At 39.6% G+C, this 21,189-nt stretch overlaps 1 protein-coding gene across 1 annotated transcript; it reads right to left on the reverse strand.

Annotated features, from left to right (window-relative positions):
• Positions 1–2,761: 2,761 nt before the first annotated feature.
• PJVK (pejvakin) lies at positions 2,762–21,174 on the reverse strand. The gene is made up of 6 exons (XM_030579757.1): positions 20,964–21,174; positions 17,876–18,071; positions 14,697–14,838; positions 11,572–11,689; positions 6,721–6,816; positions 2,762–3,126 (listed from the first exon to the last, which is right to left on the reverse strand). The coding sequence occupies exons 1-6, from the start codon at positions 21,172–21,174 to the stop codon at positions 2,825–2,827; spliced, it is 1,065 nt and encodes a 354-aa protein (XP_030435617.1). The 3' UTR covers positions 2,762–2,824.
• Between the last annotated feature and the right edge of the window lie 15 nt (positions 21,175–21,189).

Genomic DNA, 21,189 nt, shown 5'->3' on the forward strand with positions numbered 1-21,189 from the left:
GAAAACATACAATAAAGAAAATTTGACAAAATTATGAGGTCTGTTGACATGGGAGTTGACTAGTGTTTGTTGGGGAAGCTAGGCTCTGACCGCACTAAGATGAGACTGACTGTGGTATTTAAACATGTTATTCTCTGCAGACTTCTAGCTCAATTTCCTCAAGTAGTGTGGAAAGGTATTTTAGAGACCTCTGCAACAAAAGTATCAAGACTAGTACGTGGTCTTATAAATGATTTTAATATGGTTCTTAGCCCCTTCAGCCACCCCTCCCCCACCAAAAGCCTGTTAGATTCAACAGGTTGGTGATAGAATTACCAATTATGAGCTGAAATGTACTTGCTGTAACTATATAAATGCTACTAAAAAATATCTGTAATGCCAGATGCACAGATGTGAACCACATGTGGTTCAGTCATGCCAAACTAATCTATGCCTTCTTTACACTCACTGTCTTACTTGAAATACTTACGCTAAGATTTTTGTAATGACGTCACTTTTTTTTGTCAAAATGTTGTTTAAATGAAAATTGTCCAGTCATGTTTAATTACGCTGCTGGCAAGAGGAATCTGTGTCAGGATTGTGCAAGCACTTCTGGACAAGCCAGCACATGGATGCAACTTAATGCTTTGTAGCATTAATTTATTACGATGGGGTCACACCCTTCATAGCTTCTGTAGGACAAGCTTCTTGTGCACCCAAAAGGCTCGCTGTATTCCTCTATTCTACCCCCTGCATGCCACCCTCTCATCCTTCTCTAATTGAGGGACTCCCTGCAGCTTTCCCCAGTTTCTCCTCTGCTGGGGTTGTGTGTGCACCCTCTGTGGCAGGTGCCACATTTCAGAGGCTCTGGGAGCATTCTTTTCTGCTCCTATTCTCCTTACCACATGCTAGGGGTTGTAGGTGCCCCCTTTCCTCCAACCAACATCCCCAATTTTCCCCCATACCAAGGATTGTGTCTCCCTGCCCTCATGCCAGCTGTGATGTGCACACACCCCTTCCCCCTATTATTATTTGTCTAGGAGATAAGTCATTCAATGTGTCAACATGTTAAACTCTTTATGTAGAGGGGAGGTAGGCAGGATGACCAGACAGCAAATGTGAAAAATCAAGACAGGAGGTGGGGGGGTAATAGGAGCCTATATAAGAAAAAGACCCAAAATCAGAACTCCCTATAAAATCGGGACATCTGGTCACCCTAGAGGAGGGGGGGCGGTACTGTTATGCTGGAAAGCATTAATAGATGGCATCAACCAGTTGCTTGATCTGTAGACAATTGCAGAGGTGCTAAAACTTATAACTATCCTAAATTGACAGCACTAGCTCCTTGGGTCCCTACTTTCTCCCCCGTTTTGGTTTCTGATTTTCCTCAAAATCTGTAGGATTCCAACCACTGCTGCCTAGACCAATTCCTGAAATTCTGGAACTGAGTAGGTGTGGCATGCAAAAGTTACCATCTTATCTATAGCCAGACATACACAAAAAATGCAAAAATGTCAAATTGACAGCATTTAAGGTCTAAAGAGACAAGCATCACTGTGTTTTATTTGAATGTGTAATCATTAGACTACACATAAATTGTAAGCTTTCATTAAAGTATGTGCATGCTGAAACTAGCAGCACCAGAATGAATCAGAAAGGTTGCCACATATACATACCTTAAGATAGAGGGAGTTAGATTAAAATTCTTACTTTAAAATTACAACATCAAAAGAGAGCCAAGCAGGTCAGGCAGACGGGCCTAGCACTGCCAATTTCAATATGCTACACTGCTGTGCCCTCTGCTGCATGCATTCCCCACTATGTAAACTTTATTTTTTTTTTTAATTGAACCAACTTCTGTGGATGAGAGAGAGCGACAAGCTTTTGAGCCACATAGACCTCTTCTTCAAGTCTCGGAAATGAACTCCCAGATCACAGAAGTTGGTCCAATAAAAGATATTTCCTTACCCACCTTGTCTATCCAATATCCTGGGATTGCAACGGCTACAATTTGACTGTATACAACTTCTTAATTGGTGATTTTGGGCTTTACTGCTACTAGACCTGAGATGTAATTGGTGGGATTCAGTACACTAGTTTTGCAATGCAATATAATTTTGTTTGTTTTTTTCCAAATGTGAAAGCCACTAAAGTCAGCAGCAAATCTGAAGGCTAAAAAAAAAAAAAAAAAAAAAAGATTTGAGTTAACCAAGTGCAAACTGTAGACTTCTTTGTAGTCCCTACAAATATAATCAGAATAGACATATGGGGAATTCACAGCCTAAAATGGTATCCATAATCGCCAATTGCAATCCTTTTAACTCTTCCCTCTTGTAAATGAAACCTTAAACTGAGCTGGTTTTTAAATGTGCTTTTAATCTGACACTTCAATTAAACATTCATGATAGCACTAAATTATTAACACATTTTTCTCATTTTGCCATCATACTCTGGTGTAGTTAAGGCTATAGATAACATCCTGACAGACCAAATGTGCATAAGCAGCTTTTATAGTAAATTCCAAACTATATTCTGATTGCTACTCTGGAATTTAATTTCAACATGTATATATTACTTACCGTGAATGATAAAATGAGAAAGTGCCACAAAGAAGAAAAGTAGCAATATTTTTGAAGAGACTGTATCTGGGGCATTTCTGAACTAGATAATATAATTACCTTTATTGTAAAATAAAAGTATCACTTTACAATAAAAAAGGAAATAGCATAACCAAATATTTTGCACTTTTAATGTCTGTTGAACTTAACTCAATATTCAACAATTTTGGAAATTTTGTGGCACAGTTACACTGAAGTCTATAACAATAGTCACACTCATAGATCATTTATCTCATTCTCCTGTGCCAGACATCAAAGCAGGGCACAGCATGCAGTCGTACATACTTTTGTCCATTAAAAGAACACTCTAGGCATCCATAGACTGTCTCTCTTTTAGAATTTCCCATTCCACAAAGGGCACAAGGACCTTTTGGGATGTTGTTATTAAGTAAATTAACCCGGATATGAGACCCTTCTCTGAGACAGCTTGAAGAGATATCAGTCATGCTTGCAGCTTTTTCATAATAGTCTGTAAAAATGTCCTCCAAGTAAACATCTGAATTAGCAATGATATCCATTACCCTTTTATCTGAAAAAGAATGCACACAAAATAGCAATGATTTGTCATCACACTATGAACACACCAGGACACATCATACTGTTAATCCACTGACAGAAATAAGTACTGAATTATGAAGCCATATTAGAGAAACCATTTTATGGTTGTAACTAGGTTTTCCACTGAAACCCTAATTTTGACACTTTTACTTCAAAGGGGGGACAGAAATTTCTTACAGATATCTTCTGCCAGAGGACAATGTTGTTGCTGTTGAAATAACAACCCTACATCTCATGAACATTTTGAGCATTTGAAAAGTTGGTGATAATTCACATTTGAAATGTTTCTCTAACTTTTTGTTTCGGGGGAGGGGGAGAAGGAGGGCAGGAGAAAGAAATGGACATCATAAACTCCAAATATAGTTTAATTCTGGTGTCCTTACCTTCAGGAGGGCCAGCACCTAATTAGTTTTGGAAAATTTGGTGAGTATATTTCTGAGCTGTTTATGGAATTCAGGACGCTATTTACAATGATATGTGGGCTTATTGATAAGTTCTGCAGGAGCAGAAACCTCTCATCAGACCCCAGTAGCCTTTGTATTTTTATAAATATTCCAGCATGCAAAAAAAGTGTTTGTGTACATCTGCAGGATTTAGAATCTCTTTAGGAATCGGACTGCAATCACTCTATCCTCCCAAGAGTGGTCAGTCAGCACACTCCAGCAGACCAGGGATCATTTTCTTCCACTTCCAACATGAGCATACATGCCTCAGATCTTGAATACTCTAGACACCCTAACAAGACATGTTTGAGATAACTCTTGTATCTGATACAGGCCAGAAACATGAATGCAGATATTATAGTACAACAAAAAAAGACCATTACCACATTCTCAAATCTAAATTTGTCATCAGTATCTAAAAAGAAGTGAAGTAATTTCCATTATGAATGGGAGCTGCAGGTACACAGCATCTTTGGAAATCAAGCCATTTTTATTTAGATGTATAAATAAGATTTTTTGAACTTAAATTTTAGGCACCTAAGGTTGAAAGTATTGGCCTATACTCTTTGAATACATATACCCAACATGGGACTCTCCATTTTATAACCAATGGAGTTGTTACACCAAAAAGCAGTGTATAAGCAATGAAGAAACACAGAGTACTGAAATCTGAACTTAGTATTTCCAGACTGATGTTTATACTTTTTGAAATATGAGTTTAACATGCTAATTTCCTGACTTTCATACTGTGAGCCAGATCTTCAGCCTCTCTTAAATCCCCTTTGCACCAATGTGGGGCAAACAGGACTGAAAGCTTTCTTAAGACAACAGGAAAGGACTCCCCTAGAGTAGGTAAATTCTATGTTATCATAAGGAGGGCACAGCCAACCCCTACACCAGCTATTCCTGGCTCCCTATGCAGAGGCGATGTTCCAGGCCAAGAGTATGAAGCACTCCAAACAACTTGACCAGCAGAGTGATTCCTTGGAGACTGTTATCCACTGGTGCAGGTTAGAGCAGCACTGAGGCTACTTAAACTTGCACTACAGGTTGGTTTGGCTTCCAGCAGCCCCCAGGATCAGGGAGGGTCAGTAGTGCAAGTAGAAATCATTTCTTGCCGGTATGCTGCCCTCCTGGGAGGGACACAAAGCGGAGTGGCACGTGATCTCCCCACATGGCTACTCCCCTCCCCACCCTGGGGCCCTGCGCTCTCCCCATCCCTTCCCCATGAGCCACATCCATCCCACATTAGGGGGGGGAGGGGCTCTGTCCTCTTCCTGCTGCACTGGAGACTTCTGCTGTACAACCCCAAGCATAAGACTCAGGAGACACAGCTGCACAGAAGGGCTGGAGCCAGGCTGGGGGTGGTACAGCCGCATCAGATAAGCTGCTGATGTGGGGTCGCCCAGCAGCCCCGCGTTCTGCTCCTTTCGCCACTGTGGTTCCCAGGAGATCAGGGCTCTCCAAAACCACAGCTGTGAAAGCAGCAGAATAAAGTGGGGCCACCGGCCCCACACCAGCAGCTTCTCTGGCGCGACTGCTGTACTACCCACAGCCTGACCCCCAGCCCTTCCATTTAGCTACTTCTACTGAGTCCTCCCGTTTGGGGTCTGTACAGCAGCCCTGCCAGAGAACAGAGTGGGAAGTACAGCAGCCCTGCCAGAGGAGCTGCTGGTGCCCCACGTTCTACTCCATTCCCCACTGCAGTTCCCAGGAACTGAGCAGAATGTGGGGCCGCTGGTCAGCCTCAAGCTGGCAGCTTCTCTGATGTGGCTGCTGTACCACTCCCAGCCCCGCCCCCTGACCATGGGCAGGGCTGCTGTACAGACCCTAGGCAATGCAACTGCGTGGAAGGGTGGGGGGGCGAGCTTCCCCTCTGTCTTTCCGGTATGCCGTACCAGCTATGAATCTCTTAAGTCAGTGGTCCCCAACCTTTTTCGTCTGATGGGCGCCGTACGATGAGCCACCGAGGACTGTGGCCAGTGGTTGAGCATTCGCTGAAATGCCGCCAAGAAGCGGCAATGTCAATAGGCGTCACCGCTGAAATGCCACCGAGAAGCAGCGTCATCCAGAGGCATCACCACCAAAATGCTGCCGAAAATCAGCGGCATTTCGGTGGCGATGCCTCTGGATGACGCTGCTTCTTGGCGGCATTTCGGTGGATGCTTGTCCACCAGACAGTACGTGGGCACACATAGATGCTCCAGCAGGCGCCATGGCGGGGACCACTCTCTTAAGTGGTATGGCGTATCAGACTGTACCACCGTACTTGCACCACTGAGGAGGGGTAAAAGTGGAGTAAAGGCTTTTACACAAAGGGCACCATTAGAAGCAGATGTTTACTGCACCACCACATTTATCTTTATTCTTGTATTTGTGGTTTTTCCCATTCTTAGAATAAGAAATACCGAAAATGGGGCCTTATCCTTCATTCACTGAAGTAAGTAGCAAAATTCCACTTGACTTCAGTGGTCCAGGATCAGGCTCATATTACAGTAAATTTAACTACCAGGGATGGCAAATATCCAGTTTTTAATTGTACCCAACATACAACATTGTTAAAATGTTTTCATGTTATTTGAAGATAAGAAAGAAAATCTATAAGTAGATACAGGCCAATTCCCTGTTAATTGAAGATTATGCCTTACTAAGTATTTTAAATGAATAAATATATAACATTTACAACCTCAACTTTATCTTATCTTTATGTATCATCCTTCGATATTGACTATGCAATACTTTCTAAATTGTAAAAATATAGAACAAATTTACATACTCAGATGTTGTAGTTGTACAATTAGTATTTATGATCACCAATATCATTCATTTTAAGAAAACAATTAGAAGTTTTCATGATAAACAAAATAATATATTCACATTACTTAAAAATATAATTATTTAAAACCAGACTCTCTCCATTAATATCTTAAAATCTTTACAATTATTTTGAATAGATCTGATCATAGCCAAAATAGCTATTATCTTGGTGCAAATTTTAAAGTGAAATTCTATCTTGATTAGATGCTTTGAACTTCTGACCTTTCCTACTAAGTCAAAGAAAAAAAACCCTGCACTTAATCCATTTGATTAATGTATTTGGACATAAATATCAAACATCATACTTCGGTGGAATAGATTCCTCCTTAATTTGTTCAGTGAAAATGATCCAGATTGCTCTTTTTCAAATCCTCCTTTTGAAACTGGAGTGACACAGAACTCTGTATTAAAGGAAAAAGTAGAACCTTCGGAACCATGAAATTCAAAAGCTACACAATTTCAATACACAGCTTAGTACAAAATGTTTTCTGTTATATAACATGTATTATAAAGCTAAGAGAATGCTTAAAACTAAATACAGCTTTCCTATTAGTCATTCTACTGGTCTTTAATTCCTAGGAAAGATGGTGTAAAACAACATGCACACAGTGTTAGCACAAAAAATGAGATGAAGCAAGAGAGAGAACAAGACGAGATTAAGTAGTAACTACTTCATTAATTAATTTAGATGGTTTATAGTGACCTTTACATTAGGCATTTCCTTACAGTTTCCTGGCCAGGTTAAATGCCTTAGGCAGTCAGCATTCCATTAACAGACTGCCTCACATTAGGAGTAAAAGCAGAGTCACACACCCATTTGAAACCAAAAACGGAAAATCTGCAATTGTGTATGGTTTTCTGTGATTCCCAATCATGTTATTCACCACATGATCAGCTGTAAAACTTTTAAATTAAAAATAAATAAAATTCTTAATTTTTTTAGCCTCTAAAATTGTAAATAAAAGGTTTTGAAACAAACTGATGCCATATTGTCTTAATTAATTTACAAAGAACTGTAAAGAGATATACTCTCCTTCAGAGGGAAAGATGAGCCAGTGAAGGAGAAATATTGCTCAGGAACAGGTTTGCAGAGTTGGAAAATGATGAAGGGGCACAGCAGGTGGTCGCAGAAGGTGAGAGGGCAAGGAGGAAGAGAAGAGCAGCTAGTCCTATAGGAAGAGGGGAAGAGTCAATGGAGACAACAACAAGTATGAACCCCAGGAGGATACAGAATGGGTTGCGGAGGATTGCAAGGGACAATAGAAATCGAGAAGACCTGCAGCCAATGGGAGCAGGGAATAGACTGGAAAATCACATTGTCACCAGGAAAAGGCAGGTCTACGTGATTGGGGACTCCTTACTGAAAAGGATAGACAGGCCTGTAACTAGAGCTGATTCGGAGAACAGAAGGGTGTGCTGTCTGCCAGGTGCTAAGGTACGGGACGTGGACCGGAGGCTGAAAAAGATCCTAACGGGAGTGGGAAAGAATCCGCTGATTGTCTTTCATGTGGGAACGAACGATACGGCTAGATTCTCGCTGGAACGTATCAAGGGAGACTATGCCAGGCTAGGGAAGATGCTTAAGGAAATCGAGCCTCAGGTGATCTTCAGTGGGATTCTGCCTGTTCCTAGAGAAGGTCAACAAAGGTGTGACAAGATTATGGCGATCAACAAATGGCTCAGGCAGTGGTGCTATAAAGGAGGGCTTTGGGATGTACGGCCATTGGGAAGCATTCATAGACAGAGGACTGTTCTCTCGGGATGGACTTCACCTGAGTAAGGAGGGAAATAGACTTCTAGGATGGAGGCTGGCACAACTGATTAAAAGAGCTTTAAACTAGGAATTTTGGGGAGATGGTTGGGAAATGTCCAGGTAATCTCCATGCTGGAATTTAAAGAAAACAAAGTAAGAGAAGATACAACTGTGGGCAGAAGAATGGACATGAGGAGGAAGGGCAGTGCAGATGCCAGTCTAATAGGTGATACTGGTGGTAGAAGCTCTGTGCCTAACCAGGTAAAGAATGTCAATGAAGCCAAACAGCAAAAATTAAGATGTCTGTACACTAATGCGAGGAGCCTAGGTAACAAAATGGAGGAACTAGAGCTACTGGTGCAGGAAGTGAAACCAGATATTATAGGGATAACAGAAACCTGGTGGAATAGTACTCATGACTGGAGTACAGGTATTGAAGGCTATGTGCTGTTTAGGAAAGACAGAAATAAAGGCAAAAGGTGGTGGAATAGCATTGTATGATGAGGTTAACTGTAAAGAAATAAGAAGTGATGGAATAGATAAGACAGAAAGTATGCCTGGGCAAAAATCACATTGGGAAAGAAAGCTACTAGAGCCTCCCCTGAGATAGAGCTTGGGGTATGCTACAGACCGCTGGAATCTGATTTGGATAAGGATAGAGACCTCTTTAATGTTTTTAATTAAGTAAACTCTAATGGGAATTGTGTGATTATGGGAGACTTTAACTTCCCAGAAATAGACTGGAGGACAAGTGCTAGTAGTAATAATAGGGCTCAGATTTTTCTGGATGTGATAGCTGATGGATTTCTTCACCAAGTAGTTGAAGAACCAACAAGAGGAGATGCCATTTTGGATTTGGTCTTGGTGAGTAGTGAGGACCTCATAGAAGAAATCGTTGTAGGGGAAAACCTTGGTTCAAGTGATCATGAGCTAATTCAGTTCAAACCAGATGGAAGGATAAACAAAAATAGATCTGGGACTAGGGTTTTTTTTTTATTTAAAAAGGGCTAACTTTAAAGAATTAAGGAAATTAGTTAGGGAAGTGGATTGGACTGAAGAACTCTAAAGGCGGAGGAGGCCTGGAATTACTTCAAGTCAAAGCTGCAGAAACTATCAGAAGCCTGCATCCCAAGAAAGGGGAAAAAAATCATAGGCAGGAGTTGTAGACCAAGCTGGATGAGCAAGCATCTCAGAGAGGTGATTAAGAAAAAGCAGAAAGTCTACAAAGAATGGAAGGTAGGAGGGATTAGCAAAGAAAGCTACCTTATTGAGATCAGAACATTTAAGGATAAAGTGAGGAAGGCCAAAAGCCATGTAGAATTGGAACTTGCAAAGGGAATTATAACCAATTGTAAAAGTTTCTATAGCCATATAAATAAGAAGAAAACAAAGAAAGAAGAAGTAGGACCGCTAAACACTGAGGATGGAATGGAGGTTAAGGATAATCTAGGCACGGCCCAATATCTAAACAAATACTTTGCCTCAGTCTTTAATGAGGTGCTTAGGGATAAGGGTAGGATGACAGATGGGAATGAGGATATGGAGGTAGATATTACCACATCCGAGGTAGAAGCCAAACTCGAACAGCTTAATGGGACAAAATCGGAGGGCCCAGATAATCTTCATCCAAGAATATTAAAGGAACTGGCACATGAAATTGCAAGCCTATTAGCAAGAATTTTTAATGAATCAGTAAACTCAGGGGTTGTACCGTAAGACTGGAGAATTGCTAACATAGTTCCTATTTTTAAGAAAGGGGAAAAAAGTGATCCAAGTAACTATAGGCCTGTTAGTTTGACATCTGTAGTATGTAAGGTCTTGGAAAAAATTTTGAAGGAGAAAGTAGTTAAGGACATTGAGGTCAATAGTAATTGGGACAAAATACAACATGGTTTTACAAAAGGTAGATAGTGCCAAACCAAACTGATCTCCTTCTTTGAGAAGGTAACAGATTTTTTAGACAAAGGAAACGCAGTGGATTAATTTACCTTGATTTTAGTAAGGCATTTGATACGGTTCCACAGGGGGAATTATTAGTTAAATTGGAAAAGATGGGGATCAATATGAAAATTGAAAGGTGGATAAGGAACTGGTTAAAGGGGAGACTACAACAGGTAGTACTGAAAGGTGAACTGTCAGGCTGGAAGGAGGTTACTAGTGGAGATCCTCAGGGATCAGTTTTGGGACCAATCTTGGGACCTTGTAAACTGGAGTAGTAGTAATAGGATGAAATTTAATAATGAAAAGTGCAAGGTCATGCATTTAGGGATTAAACAACAAGAATTTTAGTTATAATTTGGGGACACATTGGTTGGAAGTAACAGAGGAGGAGAAGGACCTCGGAATATTGGCTGACCATAGGATGACTATGAGCTGCCAATGTGATATGGCTGTTAAAGCTAATGCAGTTTTAGGATGCATCAGGTGAGGTATTTCCAGCAAAGATAAGGAGGTGTTAGTACCGTTATATAAGGCACTGGTGAGACCTCACCTGGAATTCTATGTGCAGTTCTGGTCTCCCATGTTTAAGAAGGATGAATTCAAACTGGAACAGGTACAGAGAAGGGCTACTAGGATGATCTGAGGAATGGAAAACCTATCTTATGAAAGGAGACTCAAAGAGCTTGGCTTTTTTAGTCTAACCAAAAGAAGGCTGAGGGGGGATATGATTGTTCTTTATAAATATATCAGAGGGATAAATATTAGAGAGGGAGAGGAATTATTTAAGCTTGGTATCAATGTGGACACAAGAACAAATGGATATAAACTGGACACTAGGAAGTTTAGACTTGAAATTAGAAGAAGGTTTCTAACCATTAGAGGAGTGAAGTTCTGGAACAGCCTTCCAAGAGGAGTAGTGGGGGCAAAAGACATATCTGGCTTTAAGACTAAGCTTTATAAGTTTATGGAGGGGATGGTATGATGGGATAGCCTAATTTTGGCAATTCATTTGGCAATTGATATTTGATTATCAGCACATAAGTATGTCCAGTGGTCTGTGATGGGATGGGATCTGAGTTACAGAGAATTCTTTCCTGGGTGCTGACTGGTGAGTCTTGTCCACATGCTCAGGGTTTAGCTGATAGCCATATTTGGGGTCGGGAAGGAATTTTCCTCCAGGGGCAGACTGGCAGAGGCCCTAGAGGTTTTTCACCTTCCTCTGCAGCATGGGGCATGGGTCACTTGCTGGAGGATTCTCTGCAGCTTGAGTTCTTCAAACCACGATTTGAGAACTTCAATAACTCAGACATAGGCTAAGGGTTTGCTACAGGAGTAGATGGGTGAGATTGTGTGGCCTGCATTGTGCAGGAGGTCAGACCAGATGATCATAGTGGTCCCTTCTGACCTTAAAGTATATGAGTCTATATTAGCAATTATAACAACACCACAAAAAATTACTTACCAAAATTACCATCCAAGTGAATATAAAGTTCAAATACACTAAATGCAATAGTTGTGTGAGCTGGAAAAACAATAGCTTTGTCTCGTCCCTTGTGATTTTGGTCCTCAATAATATGAAACTATGATTTAAAAAAGGAAAATTTAATTGTATTGAGGAAAAATATTTACAAAAATTGTTTTGAACAGAAATGAAAATTAAGAGTAATAGTTTTAAAATATAGTGTGAAAAGACTCTTTTGAAGTTGAAGATCAAACTCCACCTCCAAAGAAATTTTCTCAGTTCTCATCAGTATATTAATGTCATCCTTTCTTTTCTGTACTTCAGTAATGTTTGATAGAGAGAAAGTATCAACTGGCCACAGAAAATTAGGCAGTATATCCGATACATAAATTAGTGATAAGCATAACTCAAAGGACTTGTAGGATTATGCAAACCTAATCATCAAAACTTTCTGAGATTCCTTTTCTCTGTGTACCACTGACAATATCATAGCTTTATCCTTCCAGCACCAGACTCCCAACAAGCCTTAGCTTTCTGACTTCCTGAAACCTGGTCCAATCATCATATCTCCTACTTTGACAAGTCAGTCACAGTTTCTATTTGAGGAGAAGCTAAGAGTCCAATCCAAAGCCCACTGAAGTTAATGGAAAGAGTCCCACAGACTTCACTGGATTTTGGATAAGGATCTAAGAGACCTGCTTCTGTGCTCCCAATAGCAGCTCCTTTTTGGAGGAGTCAGAGTGGGCCTCTCTCATGTTGGGATGAAATAGCAATGACAGGGCCAATATCTTGTGTTGCCATTCATCAAATATTATATGATCTGGGACTATATGCCATAAAGCGCATAAAATCTTATTTCAACACACACATACACACCACATCCCATTCAACCTTTGATTTATCTCAAGTGTTTTCTGTATCTTCACCCTGACCTATGTCTTTGTTCATTTTGTTTTTCACTTCTCATCTCTTTTCTTCTCTGTGTATTTTTTCTAGTTTTGCTTTCTATTTTCCATCTTGTTTTTCTTTTCACACCTCTTCTTTTCCCTGTTCTCCCTTTCTGGAATCAGGAGGAAATTTTGATCATATTTTTCACCTAGGCTATGATTTTCTTTGTATGGGAGTGAAGAAGGGTGCAGCTGGTGCCAGCTGAGAGTGAGTAGGTAAGACTGACATCAAAATGTCTTCAAATCAAATTTAAAGAAGTACAGACGCCCCCCCAACTTCCCCAACGTTGTGTTCTGGAAAGCCTTGTGTAACTCAAATTTTGCATAAGTCGGAAATGTATACCCTTACATTAAGCAAAAATTTCCGCAACTTGAAAATCCTATTTCTGTCTTACGGAACTTTTTCTGTAAGCGTGAATTTGCGTAAGTCAGGTCTTGCGTAATTCAGGGAGTGTCTGTAACTGTAAATATCACACTATCCAAACACTATCAAAATCAGCTCTCAAACTTAGTTGGGCTGATCCTAAGCACTAATCTTCCACCTTTCTATCTGCCAGATGTTTTCTTATGGAGTTTGCCTTTTAATTTAATAATTTCATTCCAGATTGCACCTTCTCATCTATAGCACTGTAGCTGGTCCATTTTTAAACGAGGAATTAGCAGCTTTTAGAAGCAGTACATTCAGACTCATTTAACCCAACAGAAGCGACTGGGAAGGGAGAGGATGTGTGTATTATTATTACTTTTATTATGATGGATGCGTCAGGGACACATCTGGCTCCCAGCCTGGTCGCTAGGCAACCCAGCAAGTTCAGATAGGCCCAATGAGCCCCTACCAAACAGTTGCACTTCCTGATTGGGCAGAGGAGCCAACAGTTTGCTACTTGAACCTTGCAGCCACCATGCAGTGGCTGCTCAATGCATACCACACCCACAGCCATGCTTACTATGCTCTCACTTGTGCTTCCTGCTCCATTCCTTGCACCAATCCCTGCCCTGCTTCCCAGCCCATTCTTGCTCCAGCTCCAGCCTAAACCTGCTTCATCCCCAGTCTCCCTGTTCCACTCTGGTTTCTAACTTCTAGTTCCAACTCTTTGCGATGTCCCTGGCTACAATTCCAGCTTACCCTTTGTCTTAAAATTGTGACTCCAGTTCTCAGCTTCAGTTTGGCCCCTTGATTCTGACTCTAGCTTCATCCTTAGACTGGTGCCTGGTCCCTGGATCCTCACTTATTACCTGAATTGCCACCACAACCACCTGGCAAGGTCCTCCTCCAACCACAAGGTAGGCTGCCCATGGCCTGATAGCTTACAGAATGGCTATAAAGCCAGTTCTAAGGAATCTGGGACAGATTTCGCTAGAACTGACTGGGATTTCACTAGAACAAGACTGTACCTAATCACTGCAAACAAGGCCATCTAACCACCCTAATCCTATACAACTATAAATAACACTGTATTCACTTCCATTCGCTATTAATAAATGGTAAATTGCATAACTGGGGGAATTAAAGTAGAACTAGCTAATTCCTTCTTTCTCCATTCTTTTTAAGTGATCTGTCCCCTTCTGCCTCATGCAGAATCTGGCTTGCAACCAAGTTTTCTAACTGTAGAATCTGCATTTATATAAAACAACCAATGTAAGATGCTCCCCTATATAAAATACCACAAAAGCATTATATACATGAATAGTTTTTCATGTATTTAAAAAAAAATAAGGCCCTGTGTGAGCAAAACAACAGTACTTGTTGCCCATAAGACTGGTGATTTTAAAATATGAAAAAGTGTACCAGTCTGACAACCAAGTTCTCCTAATAATGTTTTTAATTATAGTTGATTAAAATAAAAACGTCAGTATGGAGAGCTTCACACACATAGCGTAATTATGGTATATGGCCTATTCCAATATTAAATTAATAGAGTTTTGCTATTGACATCAGTGGAACCAAAATTTTACCCCAATATCCTATACTAGCATAGTTTTCTCTAGATCTGAAAAGCAGACAGAGGGTCAGAGTCTAATTTAATTTACATCAGTACAATTCCATTGACTTACATTGGAATTGCTCTGGATTTACACCAGTGTAAACGCAATTAAAACCTGGTCACAGGTCCTTACAATAAGAATACGCGTCCCTGCTATCCATTTTATTAGTTAAAGTCTATTAAATATATTTACCCTCATTGTTTCCCCACGCATACCAGCATGCACAGATAATGAGCATTGCCGTGTTGTTCTAATACTTTCCATGACCACACACAGAACTGTTTTCCTACTTTCTCTTGATTGTCGGACTAGGCAGTGATCAAAGTTAATTTTTCTAAAATTAAAAGAGAAAAAAAATCCACAGATAATTAGCAAATTAAACAGCAGCTAATAAACTTAGACATTTTTAAAATCAGCAGACTTGGCTAACTTGCATCCAAGAGTTTAAAAGAGTTGGCTGAAGAGCTATCAGGACCATTAACATTGATTTTCAGTTAGTCCTGGAAGGTAGGGAAGTTCCAAAGGACTGGAAAAAAGCTAATGTGACAATATTTTAAAAAGGTAAACAGGAAGACCTGGGTTATTACAGATGGACTGAGCTGGGTATTTATAGGCCTGTCAGTCTGACAACGATTCTGGGCACTAAAAGGAACAGCTGATATGGCACTTGATTAAAAAAGGTTTAAAAAAGGAGAGTAATATAATTAGTGCCAATTAACAAGGATTTATGGAAAACGCATCTTGTCAAATTAACTGGATATCTTTTTTGAGATTACAAGTTTGGTTGATAAGGTAATAGCATTGCTGTAATATACTTTGACTTCTGTAAAGCAATTGATTTGATACCAGAGACGACTAGTACCTGCTGAAAGTGGGGGGGAGGGCACAATTTAAAGGTTCAGACCCCAAACATCTTGAGTCATGGCCCCCCAGGCATGCCCCTCCTCTTACCATCAGCAGCTCCTCCCTGCAGCTCCCAGCTGTTTACTGCTGCCTCTCCACCCATTGCAGCAGATCCCAGCTTGCATGCTCCAGCAGCTGCTGTGCAGGGAGGGGACCCAGCCACACCATGTGACCAAGCAGGGCCACCAAACCCTGGCAAAAATCTAGAGGGGGAGGCATATAACTCCACATGCCCTCCCCAAACGTCACCTCTGCTTAGTACCATAGACATTTTGTTTAGAAAACTAAAACAAATCAAATTCATAACAACATACATTAAATGGATTAAAACTGGTTCAGTGATAAGTCTCAACATATAATTGTAAACAGGGTCATCATCAAGCAAGTGTGTTTCTAGTGAGGTTCCTGGTCCTATGCTATTTAACATTTTTATCAATGACTTGGAAGAAAACATAAAATCATTACTGATAAATATTTGCAGAGGACAGAAGAGATTGGGGGAAATGGTAAACACTGAATAGGATAGGTCACTGACAGAAAGTGATCTGCATCACATTGTAAGCTAGATGCAAGCAAACAATAGGCCTTTAAATACAGCCAAACATAAAGTCATACATCTATGAATAAAGAATGTGGGGCCATATTTACAGGACCAGGGACTTCATTCTGGGAAACAGTGACTCTGAAAAAGATTTGGGGGTCAAGGTGGATAATCAGTTGAACATGAACTCCCGGCAGTGTGACACTGTGGCCAAAAGGGCTAATGTGAACCGCGGAAGAATAAAAGGGGAATCTTGAATATGAGTGCAGAGTTTATATTACTGCTGTATTTGGCATTTGTGCAACCACTGTTGGAATACTGTGTCCCGTTCTGCATCTACACTTCAAGAAGGATGTTGAAAAATTAGAGAGGGTTAAGAGAAGAGCCACTGTGAGCAAGTCATCCATAAGGACTTACATGGGGGAACAGAAATTTGCAAGAGGACTCTTCAATCTAACAGATAAAGACAGCAAATATCTGGAAGCTGAAGAGATACAAATTAAGGCTCAAAATAAAGCACTTAAAAATAGTGGGGGTAATTAACCATTAGAACCACTTACACCAAGGGATATGGTGAATTCTATATCACTGGAAACTTTGAAATTAAGATTGGATGTTTTTCTAAAAATATATGCTCTAGTTCAAACAGGATATAATTCATGAAAGTCTTCTGGCCTGTATTATGCAGGAAGTCAGTGTACATGATCACCAATGGTCCCTTCTGGCCTTATAAATCTATTTAATATATTCATAAGTGATCTGGAAAAGGTGGTGAACTGTGAGGTAGTAAAATTTGCAGATGATAACAAAATTACTCAAGATAGTTAAGTGCAAAGCTGACTGCAAAACATTACAAAGGGATCTCACTGAACTGGGTGACTGAACAACAAAATGGCAGATTAAATTCAGTGTTGATAAGTGCAAAGCAATGGATACATAAAAGTGATTGGGTCTAAATTACCTGTTACCATTCAAGAAAGTGATTTTAGAGTCATCATGGATAGTTCTCTAAACACATCCTTTCAATGTGCAGCAGCAGTCAAAAAAAGCTAACAGAATGATAGGAACCATTGGAAAAAGAAAAGATAAGACAGAAAATATCATGATGCTACTATATAAATCCAATGTATGCCCATGCCTTCAGTACTACATGCAGTTCTGGTCACCATCAAATAGAATTTGAAAAGGTACAGAGAAGAGCAACAAAAATGCTTAGGGGTATGGAAGAGTTTTCATATCAGGAGAGATTAAAAAAAGACAGACTGTTCAGCTTGGAAAAGAGACAGCTAAGTGGAGGAATATGATAGAGGTCTATAAAATCATGAACGTTATGGAAAAAAGTGAATAGGGAAATGTTATTTACCCCTTCACATAACACAAGAACAAGGGGTCACCCAATAAAATTAATAGGCAGCAGGTTTAAAACAAACAAAAGGAAGTACTTCTTCACACAACACACAGTCAACCTGTGAAACTCAATGTTGTGAAGGCCAAAAGTATAACTGGATTCAAAAAATAATTAGGTAAGTTCATGGAGGACAGGCTCATCTATGGTTATTAGCCAAGATATTCAGGGACACAACCCCATGTTCTGAGAATCCCTAAACCTCTGGCTGCCAGTAGCTGGGACTGGACAACAGGGGAGGGATCAGTCGATAATTACCCTGTTCTGTTCATTCCTTCTGAAGCATCTGGCACTGGCCACTGTCGGAAGACAGAATACTGGGCTGGATGGATCACTGGTCTGACCAGTATTGCCATTCTTATGTTCTTATTAAATGATCATACAGCAAATCTTATTAGTTGATTTACAGTTCTCAAAACCTAACTAAAAAAAAAAAACTAATCACACAGGATTTCAATGTAATCTCACATAATCTAACCATCGAATCACTTGGACCAAGTATATAAAAAATACAGTACTGACCTAGTAGTAAGTTCTTTAAGTAATGTTGGTACTTCAACCTCATGTTTGGTCACTATACCAAATGAAGCTTTTACTGCAACAGAATCTGATCCAGCAATATTGACCCCAACATCACTCATTATCTGATTTCCTCGTCTACCATAGAGTGAAACATCTGATTTGTCTTCATAATTCAACAGCTGATAGGATGAAACACCTGAGGAAAAGAGGATACTTGCTGTATTTTGGGGGGAAAAAAAGTCTCATGCCCATACACAGAAAATAAAATAGAAGTCCATTAGGTTAGAAACAGAATAATACCTAAATACACAGACATTAATGGCTAAGAATTATAGTAGTGATTCAAACCAAGTCTGGCATAGTGCAAAACTGTTACTAATTTTACAGGACCAAACAAACTAAAGAATGGGGATATCACTCTGAAAATATCAAACAGAAACTTTATTCTTTTGGGGTGAAATTCAGAGCAGCAGAAGGGTCTCAGACAAAAATCATACTTATTGGAATTCTTATAAAGTTCCCTTTCATCTATAGATATCAGAGCTCTTTACACAGGTGAGTAAGTGTTATCCCCAATTTATTAGTGGAGAAACTGAAGCACAAATGAAGTGACCTGTCCCAGTTCACATAGTATGTCAATGACAAATCCAGGAACAGAATTTAAACTCTTAACACCCAGTGTAATGCCCTATACTAGACCACATTGCCATTCTCATGATATTAGGAGTGGCTGTGGTGGTACATTGGGCCTTTGGTTGGTACAAGGGTGGTTTATGCCCTCTGATTTTTTTATTTTTAAAAACACAGTCCTCATTGCTGAAGAGTCCCATATAAAAATCATTTTAATAAGTGCTGAGTTTCTAGTTATATTTATAGTGGCAATTTAGCTGAATTTGTTTTTCATTTCTGTAATACATGTGTGACACACGAGTACTAGTAGCATACCTTGCTTAATTTCCTGGCCCCCATCACCTAAAAGGAGTCAGTTAGAAAAGGTTAATACACCTGTCACATGATACGATGCAGCATCCATTGATTTCATTGTTTACTTTTATAATTTCTTCTGGAGAAGTAGCAAAACACATAGTAAGTCGTCTGACTTTCTTGAAATTTTGCATGTACGCAGATCTTGGTATGAACTAAAGAATTAATTTTTGTTTGAACTCTATTCTAACTTAATAGGCATTTTTAGTTAATATTTTCCTTGTGATTCACAATATATTTCTGTTCTACTTGTGGAAAAAATTAGAAGATACTGGTTGACAATATAGCACGACTGAAGTCTTTTATTAACAAAGGAAGTTACAGACTTTTCATAAAGTGAATTTTAAAGCTTTTGAGTGCCACATCTGTTGTGATTTTATTTTTAATAAGTGTTTCATATATTTCTCTCACAATGCTAAGTGGCTTGTCATATTTTCAGGTACCTTTGTCATCCAAAAAGTAGAAATTCAGTTACAAATTAAAGCACATTGTCTTCATGAGAGGTAACCCCTATTGAAAGGACACTGTCAAGGTGTTTTGTTTGTTTGACCTTTTTAAAACTAGATTTTACAAGAAATCTTTTGCAACTTTTACTTACACAAGTAATTTTATTGAATTTCTCATAGGTGCAAGGCTAGAAGAATTTGACCCTATTTGTGTGTCAAGCCTCTGCGTAGTCTTGAAACAGAAATTTTTTTCCTCAGTGGATTTTTCTGCTTTCAAGTGCACTCACTGCATTAAAGAATCATTGGGCCAGAGCGAGAAGGAATGACTTTGTAGCACGGTGGTTAGGGCACCCACCTGGGTCAGGAGACGCAGGGTCCAGTCCCCATGCTCCAATGATCCTTTAATTATTTATACACAGTTGAACAGCTTCAACTGAAGAGAGTGAGAGATCGAGCCCCAGGGTTCAGCAGTTAGAGGGCTCTCCTGACACAAGGGAGAGTCTGTGTTCAAATCTTCTCTCCCCATCAGGCACCAGGAGGAACTGAGTCTGGATCTCCCCCGTGCCTAATGAGTGCTCTAACCAGGGAGCTAAAGTTATCAGGTGGGCATCACCTCTTTCTGTGTGGAGTGAGGTAATTACCTAACTCCCCCTTACAAGAAACAGCTTAGGTGTCTAAGCCACCTGACGCTAGGAGAGGGGGTTCTCAGTTGTGGAACACACATAGAGATAGACACTTCCCTGCAGCCCGGAATTAGCCATCTGTCTTAAAAACAGCTTAAATTACACAGCTCTTGTCAGTCTTTCCTACTGGCTAACTTAGGCAGCTCCCCATCTAGTGGATCACATTCTTAAAGTGCCTATCTTGTGACATTCTTGTATAGAGAGTTTAGGCACCTAACCCAGGCTATGTAGATCCCAGGTAGTTCCAATTTTCTAAGTATCTATAAGCTAGGCATTGTGACATTCAGCATCACACCACTTTTGTGGATCTGGACCTATAGTTTAAATTTTGAACCTCCTACTTAAGACAGAGTCTCCTTAAGATTTATTCAAATTATACATATCTAGAGGTAGTTACACTACTGAAATATTTCACTAAATTATAAAAACAAATTACTATGGCCCAATTCTTCAATCAGATCTGCATGGGCAGACCCCTGTGCTTGAACAGACCCTCATTTAGCTGATACAAGAGTTCAGTCACATGAATCAGGACTGGAGCCATTATTTCTATTCAACAGTGACGCTTCATGGAGATGCGCCTTGAAAACGTATATATAGTACAATGGAACTTTAAATAACTGGTAAATAATATAGGCTAACATATTTACCAAAAATCTTTTATAATAATACTTTTTAAATACACATGGCTGAATTATACTTGCTATTTATTAATACACAAAAATAATCAAGATCTGTCAATAAAATGGATTCCTGAAAATTATTTTAGAATTTTAGCCAGTTAGTAAACATATTTGTGCAGTTTTTTAAATAGAAGTTTGACTATTTTTATAATTTATTTTTTCATTTCCCATTAATTGGATGACTAATGAAGATAATTATCATATTGCATATACTAATGAAATACAACACCAGGTCTATGTTTACTGCAAAACCTTAATATTTCAGGCCTCAAAGAAGAACAGAAATACTTACCAGTTGAAATTTCTTTCTCTCCATGAAGAATGTCTTTTAGGGTGAAAGGTGTCGAAGCAAATTTAGATTTTTTTGAAAGAAAACATTTTCTCTTCTTAATAACAAGACTCAGAGGTTGGTATTTGTCAGCTTCACTGAGGCTAGGAACAGGGACTAATCTCCCACTGTCACCAACCTGCTTAACAAAGTTTTTGGTAGCAGCAGCAAACATAGTATGGCATTAATA

Source organism: Gopherus evgoodei, chromosome 11, assembly GCF_007399415.2.
Source record: "Gopherus evgoodei ecotype Sinaloan lineage chromosome 11, rGopEvg1_v1.p, whole genome shotgun sequence".
NCBI lineage: Eukaryota > Metazoa > Chordata > Testudines > Testudinidae > Gopherus > Gopherus evgoodei.

What these genes read in the sequence shown, in the direction of transcription:
- PJVK (XM_030579757.1), bottom strand. Translation starts at nt 21,174, where the DNA reads ATGTTTGCTGCTGCTACCAAAAACTTTGTTAAGCAGGTTGGTGACAGT. An exon ending in TGCGTGGGGAAACAATGAGG is followed by an intron (nt 11,690 to 14,696) that starts GTAAATATATTT and finishes TTTAAATCATAG; the next exon opens with TTTCATATTATTGAGGACCA. An exon ending in GAGGAATCTATTCCACCGAA is followed by an intron (nt 3,127 to 6,720) that starts GTATGATGTTTG and finishes ATTCTTTTTCAG; the next exon opens with ATAAAAGGGTAATGGATATC.